The sequence below is a fragment of the Mauremys mutica genome, chromosome 1 (genome assembly GCF_020497125.1).
Source record: "Mauremys mutica isolate MM-2020 ecotype Southern chromosome 1, ASM2049712v1, whole genome shotgun sequence".
In the NCBI taxonomy this organism is placed as follows: Eukaryota; Metazoa; Chordata; order Testudines; family Geoemydidae; genus Mauremys; species Mauremys mutica.
This window is the reverse complement of record NC_059072.1, coordinates 153388000-153400899: the sequence shown is the minus strand read 5'-3', so window position 1 is coordinate 153400899 and position 12900 is coordinate 153388000. Positions and strand designations below refer to the sequence as shown.

The following is a 12900-nucleotide window of genomic DNA, read 5'->3' as shown; positions in this document are numbered from 1 at the left end:
TGAATCTTGTGCTGTCCAGACTCATGGGTCCCCCCTTCGAACCCTTGGCTTCCTGCTCCCTTCTGCTTCTCTCCTGGAAAGTGGCCTTCTTCATCACTATAACTTCGGCCTGTAGGGTGTCCAAGATGAGTGTGCTCATGTTGGAGTCACCCTATATGGTCTTCTACAGGGACAAGGTCCAGCTGCGTCCGCACCCGGCCTTTCTGCCCAAGATCGTCTCCGAATTCCACACTGGTCAAGATATTTACTTACCAGTCCTTTATCCAAAGCCTCATGCTATAGATGACAAGCGCAGGCTGCATACCCTGGACGTCAGATGGGCACTGGCCTTCTACATTGATAGAACAAAGCCATTCCATAAGTCAATGCAGTTGTTCGTTGCTGTCGCTGACCGGATGAAAGATTGCCCAGTCTCAGCCCAGAGAATTTCGTCTTGGATCATGGCCTGCTTCCGCTTTTGCTATGACCTGGCAAAGGTGCCCCCGCCAGTGATTGTGACGGTTCATTCGACTAGGGCGCAGGCGTCATCTGCAGCCTTCCTGGTGCAGGTGCCAATCCAGGAGATCTGTCGGGCCGTGACCTGGTAGTCCGTCCACACATTTGCATCGCATTATGCCCTGACTCAGCAGGCTCGAGATGATGTTGTCTTTGGCAGAGCAGTGCTGCAAGCTGCGAGACTGTGAACTCTGAGCTCACCTCTGTTGATTCTGCTTGTGAGTCACCTAGAATGGAATTGACATGAGCAAGTACTTGAAGAAGAAAAAACGGTTACCTACCTTTCGTAACTGTTGGATCTAGACTGTTCTCAGTGGTAGAAGATGACAGAACAAGGAGTAATGGTCTCAAGTTGCAGAGGGGGAGGTTTAGGCTGGATATTAGGAAAAACTTTTTCACTAGTAGGGTGGTGAAGAACTGGAATGGGTTACCTAGGGAGGTAGTGGAATCTCCTTCCTTAGAGGTTTTTAAGGTCAGGCTTGACAAAGCCCTGGCTGGGATGATTTAGTTGGGTTTGGTCCTGCTTTGAGCAGAGGGTTGGACTAGATGACCTCCTGAGGTCCCTTCCAACCCTGAGATTCTATGATTCTATGATTCTTCGAGATGTGTTGCTCATGTCCATTCCACTACCTGCCCTCCTGCCCCTCTATCGGAGTGGTTGGCAAGAAGAAACAGAGAGGGCGTAGAGCCGGTGGTGCCTGATATACTGTGGCATGAGGGCCAGGGGTCTCCACAGCTGGCCCTACAGATACCGCTAAGGCAAAAATCTCTGACGGCCATGCAAGTGGGCACGTGCACACCTAGAATGGAATGGACATGAGCAACACATCTCGAAGAACAACAGTTACAAAAGGTAGGTAACTATTTTTTTTCCTTACCCAAAAGTCTACAGCAGTCTGTGCACACTGGAAAGTTTTCCAGTTAGGACCACTTCCCCCAAGTCAATGATGTTTCTTTTTTCTAAATGATCTTGTTGCCTTCAGTATGAGGAGGGGAGGAGAGGTGATCTGATGATGTCTCTGTCTCTTACTTTATAATCTCCTCCAGGTGCTGGAAAAATCCTTGCTGTGTCATGGGGTTAGGAAGCCCCCATTGTCTATGTGTTTCACACCCAGTCTTACATATGAATTGCAAATTCTTGCTTTCACTTTCCATATACAGGGGCGGCTCTAGACATTTCGCTGCCCCAAGCACGGCGTCATGCCGCGGGGGGCGCTCTGCCAGTCGCCAGTCCCGCGGCTCCGGTGGACCTCCCGCAGGCGTGCCTGTGGAGGGTCCGCTGGTCCCGCGGCTTTGGTGGAGCCACAGGACCAGTGGACCCTCCACAGGCACGCCTGCGGGAGGTCCACCGAAGCCGCGGGACCAGCAGACCCTCCGCAGGTATGCCGCTGAAGGCTGCCTGCCTGCCGCCCTCCCGGCGACCGGCAGAGCGCCCCCCGCGGCATGCCGCCCCAAGCACACACTTGGCGTGCTGGGGCCTGGAGCTGCCCCTGTCCATATACATGAGGCTTGACATGTAATGCTTGTTTTACAGTTCCTTTGTTATTTCTAGAGGACTGGTCGGTGGGCATTCCCCAAACTCACAACATGTTTCAGTAACAAACATATAGCAAAATCTCAGAACTTCATATACAGTGATGACCCATACATTTCAACCAAACAGTTATGTTCAACAGATTGCCTTTTCCAGTGATACCTCAGAAGGTATACTTTGTACAAGATTTATCATAGTTTTGTAAAAGTACTGACCATAATAGTGTAGACTGTCACAGGAACATACAAAAATACCCGATCAACAAAGCAAAGTATGGATTTACATATATAGGGATACCAAGTATACACATTCCTCAGGGTACAATCTGGACTGATGGACAGCTGTGTCCCCTCAATTCTTCAAACTGGGGTGCCTCTGACACTGCTTCGCTGTGAGAGCAACCACTACCGGTCAGCTCACACACAGCCTCCAGCATGTAAATCACTCCCAGCTATATTATATGAGCGCTATAGCCAGCCGCCTATGAATTACATTGCAGGGCAACACCAGCAAACTCCCAGTCTCAGACTTCCCCTCCCCACCCCCCGAAATGTGCATCTTGTACTGCCCAGCCCTCTCCTGGACAACACAAGCTCATATAAAGTCCTTCATTTCACTGATAGAAAATAATATGCACAAATCTTGTTACCTCAAATGGAGTTTTCCAAACACTGCAATCCAAACACACACTTGTTGAGAAAAATAATAAAAGTTTCTTAACTACAGAAAGATAGATTTTAAGTGGTTACAAGTAATGAGGCATAAAAGTTAAAATTGGTTACAATGAAATGAAGGTAAAACGCAACTAACACCTAACTTAACAAACTAAGTAAATTCAAAGCAAAAGGTTTCTCTCATCACATGCTTTAGCAGTCTTACTGACTGAACTCCTTTCAGACAGGATCTCTGTCTAATGAGGCTTCCTTTGTCCTTCAAGTGTTGTCGATGCTGTGAGTAGAGATGAAGGGAGAGATGATTTGGAGCCTCTGTTCCATATCCAAGGTGAGATCCCCAAGACTCCAGATTCAGAAAAGAGGAACTGCTACTGCCTCCATCCCTCTCCCCACTCCCCACAGCTACACCTGCCTGATTGGAGGGCTCAGATAGGCAGGCCTGGTTTTGATTTGATTTGCTGTCTGAGGTTGTATGCATAGGAATGGGGAATGTGCTGCTCATTGAGTTATTTTGAATATGTTATATATTTATAACTGATGTCAAGGGCACCTAGGAGTCAAGATATGTTCTTTTAAGTATGTTAGAGAAATGTAATTATTCAAATAAGTAATGAATAAGTATGAGCTATGAGAACATCCACAGTTCCTGTAAATAGGAGAAGATGCTATAAGGGATAGAAACGTCATGCTTGAGGGATAAAGCAGCAACTAACTGGCAGGCATTAGAAAGAAACTTCCTATAAGGAGAAGTTATTCCTTAACTGTCAATACAGGGTTCTTTGTCCTTTCCTTTGATACATCTGGTTCTAGGCACTGTCAGAGACAAGATATTAGTCTAAATAGACAACTGGCCCTATCTGGTATGGCAACTTCAGTGTTCCTAGGATTGTTTAACTGCTCATACCAACACCACATCAGAGTTTAAGACAGGAAGTGAAGAATACTCTAGCTAAACTGCAGGGAGAATGTACAGAGGCAGAATATAATTATCAAATTTGACTAGGATGCCAGATCAACACAATTCTGGGAAAATGTCACAAGATCTCTAGGGACTACAAGTTTTCAAGAGACTTAGTTTAATGTTCCATCTGGAATGCAGTGTATTTTTTATAAAATGAAGAAAAAAGCGTTGAGTAATAGCTGCATGTCCGTCAATAACTGATAGTTCAGTGAAGATGCAAGCGAAGGTGGGGAGTGTGGTTTGTATGTCACAGGCTGGCTAAATGATGTGATATCATCATTTAGTGACTGGTCCACATACAAGACAGGAGCCTGCTACTGCTCTGAGGTAATGAAGTCACCTCAATTGGTAGGAGCTATGGGGTATTGTGCTGAAGGTACTGATGCTCCAGAAGACCTGTGCCCAGGAGGGATTGTTACATGCAGGTGTTCAAGGCATCTTTGTCTCTCTCTCTAGGTACTGAAGCATCTGCGTCATTTAAATTTCACCAGTAACATGGGGGAGCAAGTGGATTTTGACGAGTCTGGGGACCTGATAGGGAATTACTCGATAATCAATTGGCACCTGTCACCAGAAGATGGCTCTATCATGTTTGAGGAGGTCGGACACTACAATGTTTATGCCAAGAAGGGAGAGAGGCTCTTTATCAATGAAAACAAAATCCTGTGGAGTGGATTCTCCAGGGAGGTAAGTGCCATAGGTCACCTTATGGCCTCACCATGGTGTTTTCTAAATCTTTGAAAGCTGAGCCTTTCTTCAAGAAAATTAGATCACACACATACACACACACACACACACACACACACACACACCCCTCCATTCCAATGCCACCATGTGTTATTAAGGACTGATTCATCTTAATTTATGTATCCTCCATACTCCTCGGCTAGTGCTTCACTTCTCAATCTCTCATAGTTAAGAATGCTGATATTTAAAATAGTGTTGCCTCTTTTGGCCCCACTGGCTAGCCAAAATGTGGTGCATTGCAAAGTTGTTTCTGTTAGGAAGAGAAATTGATTATATGAGTCAGATATATTCTTGGATTTGGGCTGTTGTTTTTTTAAGAAGAGAATGTACACAAAGTCCCTTTTCCCTGAGCACAATAGAAACAAACAACAGCAGGCAGTGTCCTTGCTCAGAAATCCCCAGGTCTGCCACTCTAGCAAGCTCTGTGCCCAAGCAATTCAGTCACATTACTTCCTCTCAGGGACTTTTTTTCCTTTCAGGAGGCTAGAAATCCATCTGCTGGATTCCTATCTCCAGTACCCACAATCTCTAATCTATATCCTGATTGAGCCCCTGCATTTACTACAAGGGAAAACCTCTGTTAATCTACCTACATTATTTCTGGGATGCCTTGCCATCTATTTTCTCAGGCAATAGCTTCCATCTTCTGCAGCTGGTTTACTATATACTACAGCCCCTTTTGTTGAACCTGATAGGTACCTTACACCCACATTGGTTTTAATTAGGTTTATGATTAACTTTGGAATTTAGGGCTTGTTTAGATGAACACTTAGTGCACAGCAAACTGGGCTTTAATCTAGATAGGCTCCTAGATCCACTACTTGCAGCCATTAGCATCTTTCACCATAATAATATCATTGTTAACCACTGACTTAGCATCTATTTAAATTAATGGGACAGTTCACACCTCAAAGCTATTGTTTCAGTCTCTCCAAAAGCTCAAGCAGAAGATTCTGCATCAGTTATACTTGCTTCACCTTTTGAAAGTTTTATTCACTACCTGAAATTTACACTTTTTAAAAATGAAAGTTCAGATTGGCAAACATTTAAGAGATCCATCTAGAATCCCCACACTCAATTAGTCCTACCCCTGCACTGCCTCACATCACAGTAGCTGAAGGAATACATGTTACACATTCGTAAGGAATATGAGTGAGGGATTACAGCAGGAGTTGAAGAGCCAGGAGTCTTGGGTTCCATTCCTAGCTCTGCTGCTGACGTATTGATTGGGCAAGGTCATTTCCCTTCTCTCTGCCTCACTTTCCCTAGTAAGCTGACTTTCACAAGGGGAATTGGAAAATCATTGGTGAAAGTTTGTAAAATAAATACTTTGAGATCCTTGGATAGAATGAGCTATAGACATGCCATGGGTCAGTGTTATTTGGAGCAGATTCCTGACTGCAACACTGCTTCAGAGGTTTATAGGACCATAAGCAACAGGCCTAGAACTGTGGAGTTTCATGCCCAAAGCCCTATATTGAACAGTGTTACCTTCAACAGACCCTTTATCCCTATGATCCTCCAGTTGCTTTCAGTTCCTGCAACTGTCCAATAGTCCCCTGTTAGATCTCTCCCTGCCATCCTTGAGTAGTTGACTCTTATGTTCCCTAGGCAAGTTCAGAGGCTAAAGTTCTGGATCTGGGAGCAGCGGCAATAAATTTCATTTCAAAAGAGATGTAAAAACGGAGGTGCTAGCCCATTCTGATCATTACAGATCCTCTGGCACTTTCCCCAAAAGTTGTGGAAAACTTGTGAGCCCAAATTTTCTGGCCGGATTCTAGACTGGGTAATTACATTCTTCTGGTTTAAGGTCCCCCTGCAGTATCAGTTGAGTACAGTATTCATCATCACTTCCTGACCTATACTGTTGTGAAGCATTACTATACCCCATGAAACAGCTGTTATGTTCTATTACAGAGATGGTTGAGTTGGATCAGGATAGATGTAGTAACCCCTGTGTTTTTCTACATGTTTTAAGTTTGTAAAGCTTTTAAAGTCCCTTGAGGATGAAAGGCTTCTTTATGTATAACAGTTTATTATTATTTATTATTATTTATTTATTATGTATTATGTATTATTATTTATTATTTATTTATTGTTGATTCATAGGTGATCTATTGATCTATCGAACCATCTATCTGTCTTACGGTTTTATACCGCTTCCATGTATAATCAAAAGCAATAGTATAATCCTTTGTGGACTTCAGGGAGTCTCTGGCACTTTGGGTCAGATTTGTAAAGCTAATTAGGAGCCTAAAGATGCAGCTAGATGCCTAGTGGGAGTTTCATAAGTGCCGAGGGGCTAGATCCACAAAGGGATTTAGGCAGTCCCACACCTAACTCCTAGGCACCTTGCTGCTCAGTGGAATTCATGACCCAGAGTCAGGCCCCCAGACACAACTTGGGGAGCCACCTAAGCCGGCCAGTTCCAGTTTGTGTAAATAATTACATACTCCTTGAGCCGGATGAAGAGAGAAAAAGAGAGAGATTGACTCTGTAGCCTGGTGGTTAGGGCACAGATCCGAGAGGTAGGAAAGTCAGTCAAGACCCTGCTCCTAGTAATATTCAATTATTTCTACAAAGTGGAACAGCTCCCAAAGGACAGACTGAGAGACACCCACCCTGCAGCATGGTAATTAGGGCACTCACCTGGGAGTGGAAGTTTGAGTCCCTGCTCCAGATTAGGTATTGAAACCTAAATCTTCTGCATCCCTGGTGGCTATAGCAGGTAGCCTAATCTCTGGGCTATTGGATAGATTTTTGCCAACCCCAAAAGTCCCCACCTGGTTGTCCCCAGCTGTCTTTTGCAGGGTTGGGCGTGCTCTGAGCACACCTAGTAAATCAGGCCCCACAGATGACACAGGCAGGGAACACTAAGTTTGTGAATCCTGCTGGGACTTCAGCATGAGCAAGCACATTAAGCAGCTATCAGCTTCAGAACATAGGCAGTTTTGTGCATGGCCACCGACAGAACCTTAGGCGCCATGCGAATTTAGGTCCCAGGTGTTTTGAGGATCTCAGTGGCAGTTAGGCACCTAAGTCCCTTTGAGTCCCTAGCCTATGGCACCTAATTCCCTTCATTTCAATGGTAGTTAGGTGCCTAGGAGCTTTTGAAAATCCCCTTAGGTGCCTATCTGCAATTTTAGGCACCTAAGTACCTAAAAATCTAACCTGTTGCATCGCAGGCGTACATGAACAAAGCTCAGCAGTCAATATGATTGAAAGCAAAGTCATTTATTTCTCTCCAGCATGCTCTTATATACAATTAAGGTCAAGCAATCAAGCAGTTGCTAATTGGTTAATAAAGTACACACAAGCACAGCTGTAACTTCATTGGATAATTGCCATTCTATGCAACCTTCTAATTTATTATCCTGTTTACTGCCTGCTAGCAGATGAGAACTAGCCCGTCCTTGAGTCTGCATATCTAGCTTCCCACACTCTCACCAAAACAACCCCACACCTCCCCCCTTTTCTCATAATAAAAAAGGGAAGGCACAGCAAAACATTCCCAGCTCATAGCATCACATTACTACAATCTATTACACAGCAAAACTAAAAGCAAATCTAAACACCAGCTGCCTAACTAAACCGTAACAATATCTTCCGCAGTGCCCTACTTTTACCTATACATCCCTCCTCCAGGTAACGCAAGTGGCCCAAGGGGCCAGGAGGGTTCCACCAAGGTGCAAACACCCACAAAGCAGGTTTCCAATAAGGGCTTCCACTGCAGCAACATGGGGCAAGCAAAAGGCTGTAGTATTTATGGCACTCTGCGCCAAAATCAGCCAGGGCCGGACCCACTTCGCCGGAATCCACCTGGGACCTTGAAAACAATCTCAGCTAGGCCACCTGGCATTTGCCTCGCTCTGGCATAACAACTTTATCTCATCCCTCTGTTCTTGTAACCACGCTGCTGTAATTTTCCACCAAGGCAGCATAGGGAAGATGCAACCGGACATCTCCCCCCTATTCTTAAACACAAAAAAAATTAAAATCATCCAATAAACTACACCAAACTTTAGCAAAAGGCGTGCAAAACAAAACCAAAAACAAATAATCTATCTTATGCTATAGGGCTCACCTGTAACCATGCAATTCTCAACATATAACACCAACAACACCAAACAAAACAAACATAAAACAACAAGGGTAAAACAAATAAATAATGTAAATTCTGCAGGGTTCCCCCATTCTCTATTGCACACCAAATTATGACAAAATTTCTATTACCAATCCATCCCTCATGTGTCAGGTGATCAAACTGACACTGAGGGGGGGGATTCACAGCAGAAAACACAACATAAACCACATAAACATCTCAACAACACCACAACAATTCTGGCCAGAAAACACATGTCACAAACAAACATAAAACATAAATGTAAACTCTATAAATAAATGCATGGTACATTAAATGCTATGCAGCTAACACCAATTTTCTTTAATATCTAAAAAACAAAAACAAAACTACCCCTACTGGGCAAGCAATCATTACATACAATATACAAATACCCTTATTACTACCAGGCAAAAAAAAGGAAAATTACATCATCAATTAAATCATTTACAATAATACAATTGCTTCCTAGCTTACCTCTAAAATCCAAAGCTAATCACAGCTTAAAATTTCTTACTATCAGCTTCTGCTTTTAAACACTAAAAAAAAACATCACCACTTATATGCCCATAAAACCTAATACAATCTCAATTACATAGCACTATATACATTCTTCAGCTAATGCAACAAAATTATTCATAGCCAAACAATTACAAACTAATTTCTTCACCTAAATATCTACAAACATTTCAAAACACCAAAAGCTTTTCTCTTTAGCATTTATACAAAATTTAACTGCTATTCCCTCTAGCAACCACAAAATTAACTTTGTACTCTCCTTAAAAACTACTAGCTTGTCTTCCAACAGCCACCTTTCTCAACTTAAATCACCATTCCAAGTATCCCCCTGAATATTTGAAATTCCCAAGCTTTTGTCTGTAGCCCGGCCGCCTGGGCCCGATCCTTTTTTCCTCTTCAGATTCTCTGTCTGTTGCCTACCCGCCTGGGCCCGATCCTTTTTTCCTCTTGCTAAACCGTTCCTTACATGAACACCAACTTATTTCACTATCAATTTAGCTAGGAGGGTGTACTTCTCAACTAGCCCCTACCCTTCTGGTATTTTCTGTGAACAATTATCTGTACTTTCCCACCATGGGGGCTACAGTCTCAAAAATATAACTTTAATTACAACATCTACTTTCAATCTATCTATTTCAATATAGGCTACATCTAATAACAAGCAATCTTACAACTACCAATAATCAGCACATAACACAAAATTTACAAAAATCTAAAAAGGCTAACAAAAGCACTTTACATAAAGGTACTTCGGGTCACATAAATTCAAAGCCATTCTCCCAAATTACCTAAATTTATGCCTAGTAACACCAACTCCTCCCCCCCTTGAGAATACTCAACAAACCTTTTCGCTGAGTTTTCTCAAACTCTAAAAACAAAAAACAATTAGGCTCTAAAAAACTGGGGTAGTAATGGGGGGGGGTAATATCATTTACAATCCAATTGGGGGGGGCAATACATGCTAAAAATTTTATCCAAAACACAGGGCGCAGCCTGTAGAATAAATCCCAAAATCCAATTAATACCACATTTTTCAGCAGGAGTCCCAAATTTCTTCCTGCCAGTGCACAATTCTTTATTTCTTCACCAGGGTTCGTTCTCAATGTCCTTTTAGTCAGGAATTTCTGGACTTTGGCAATATCAATGATGTGAGTGTTTTCTCTTTTTTTCCACCACCGTCGTGGGTCAGCTTCTACGGGGGAAAGTTACCAGGACATCATCCTGTAGTAATTTTGCTTCTTTCAAAAAACAAAAAACAATCCAATAACACAATGGGGGCTGCAGCGGACAAGGGAGAGGTTAACCAGCACGTTACCTTGTCCTTTTTTCCTGCTATTTAAAAGCACAATGAAACTAAAAAATAATTAGGCCAATCATCAGTAGAAAAATTCTCCTGATATGAAGGGGTCTTTTGCAATAAAATCATGGGTCCAGGCAGTCAGTCTCCCGGTTGCAAAATTGGCAGGGCTGCTAGGATCTTTGGGCAGCTCTTCCATACCTGTGAAAGGAGACAGCTAACACATTCCGTTAGTGCCTGGCAGGATTTTGCAGCTCTCATTAGCTTTTTTGGGCCCAGTCAAGCTCTCTTTAGTCTGGGCTGTTCGCCAAGTCTTAGCTGTCCTTGACTGGGGCGAGAAAAGAATGAGCTTTTCTTCGGTTAAATCATTTTGTTCTCTCTCCTTCCCTGCTAGGCTTCTTTTAATCTGTAAATCCTGTGTCAGAACACCCAGCTGTTGCTGCTCATACCGGAAAAGCATAACGGTTTTCCCGGCACTGTCCCAGGCTCAGACCAGCCAGCGTAGGACGCCTTCTCCGGGCTTCTGCCAAAACAACTTACTTGCTTGTAGGTCCAAACGACCTCCGGGGCCACAGCACGAGCCTCTGCCTGCGCCGTGCACTCCAACGTCTTCCCGTCCAGGGCTCGCTTCCAGCGGAGCACCTCCTCGTCCTGTGCCCGAAGGCCGGTCAGGAGGAGCCTCCCCAACTCCCCCTCTCTTCTTAATAAGTGAATCAGTGCAGCAGGGGAAATCTTTTCCCCCTGTCGGTTCATAATGTGCAAATAAAGCTTCTGTGTTATCTTTTCTTCAGCTGATACAGCGGTACTCATATTAGCTGCTCTGCCCTTCTCCTCCGCGGCTTATAGCCGCCCTTCTCCTCCGCGGCTTATAGCCGCCGCTTTCCTCCGCGGCTTATAGCCGCTCTCCTCAGGGCTCAGGTGCGCCTCTCTTTTCGGACGCCCGGGGGCTTCTCCAGCACTCCCCGCCGCAGCTCCTCCGCTCGCCTCTGGGCTCAGGCTCCTGGCCGTTCGCCTCTGGGCTCAGGCTCCCGACACTATCACCAGCCGCCCGCCTCTGGGCTCAGGCTCCTGGCCGTTCGCCTCTGGGCTCAGGCTCCCGACACTATCATCACTCGATACGAGTCACGTCGGGGTTAGCCGCTCACCTCTGAGCTCAGGTGTGCCTCTCTTTTCGGACGCTCGCCTCTGAGCTCAGGGCTTCTCCGCCTGGGTCAGGCCACCGACACTTTCATTCGATACGAATCACGTCGGGGTCACCATTTGTTGCATCGCAGGCGTACATGAACAAAGCTCAGCAGTCAATATGATTGAAAGCAAAGTCATTTATTTCTCTCCAGCATGCTCTTATATACAATTAAGGTCAAGCAATCAAGCAGTTGCTAATTGGTTAATAAAGTACACACAAGCACAGCTGTAACTTCATTGGATAATTGCCATTCTATGCAACCTTCTAATTTATTATCCTGTTTACTGCCTGCTAGCAGATGAGAACTAGCCCGTCCTTGAGTCTGCATATCTAGCTTCCCACACTCTCACCAAAACAACCCCACACTAACCCTTCTCCCTTTTAGGGGTTAAACTTTTTCTCAGGGTAGTGAATATTTTACATTTAGTTAATTAGTTTTATTCAATGTTGGAGGGGGGATTTGTGTGGAAGGGGATATTGGATGAAAGTGAGTGGCAAGAAATCATTTTACTTTGCTTTAGTTACTAGTAATCATGCAAGATCAAGGAGACAGGCTGACTCAGCGGTTTGTTTCATGGTAACTAGAACCTTTCAACTCTAGACTGCTAATTCAAATTCAGGCCAGTAAGAACTGACTTTTGTTACCATCTGATAACGCTTAGATGTTATGAGTAACATGAGTTGGGTTTCTGTTTGTCGGGGTTTAATAATGTCATTTTTCAGGGTTTATTTTTAGCAATTTTTGAGTTCTATGTAAATGTCCAAAAATTGGATTTTCTTCAAGGCTTTTTCTATATAGAGCACAGTAGAGAACCTTTAGTGCATGCCCACAGATTGTGTACCAACCAATTAATGCACAACACATTAGTGCATTTCAGAAATCACACTCCGGTAGTCTGCATTACTGCTCTGTGTAGAGAAGCCCTAAGATACAAGCCAGGGAGCAGGGACATCACCTATATAAACAAACTGCACTGGGAAAGAGGTGTAGTAAGCATGAATTGAGTAACCATTTCTAGTGTTTATTGAATAAACACTCATTTCATTTTTTTTTCTAATCAGGGGTGTTTTATTGGTGTTTATCTGTTAAAACCTAAAAATAGTACCCTAAATATGAGTTCCCAGTGGAATTAGTGTCCATTTGTGATGGAATAGGGACTGTCTGTGTGCTTGGTAGGCAGAGACAGGTATGCAGCTGTAACATGTGCCTGGCCTGGGGGAGGGGAGGTCTCATCTCTGGCTGTAGCTAGACAAAGGGAGGGGGGAAGTGGAATCAGTCTTCGGTTGGGAGCTGGGAGGTGGGTTTCAGGGGATCCTAGGCTGGGATCCAAGCACCCTGAACCCCCCAGAAAGGCCAGATTGAGGGG

General features: G+C 44.1%; 1 protein-coding gene across 1 annotated transcript in view; it reads left to right on the top strand.

Annotated features, from left to right (window-relative positions):
- CASR (calcium sensing receptor) overlaps nt 1-12900 on the top strand; it is a 176251-nt gene that overhangs the window by 139778 nt on the left and 23573 nt on the right. Inside the window, exon 5 of the mRNA XM_045000924.1 lies at nt 4121-4351. Coding sequence (XP_044856859.1) covers nt 4121-4351 — 231 coding nt within the window. The remainder of the gene's footprint in view (nt 1-4120; nt 4352-12900) is intronic.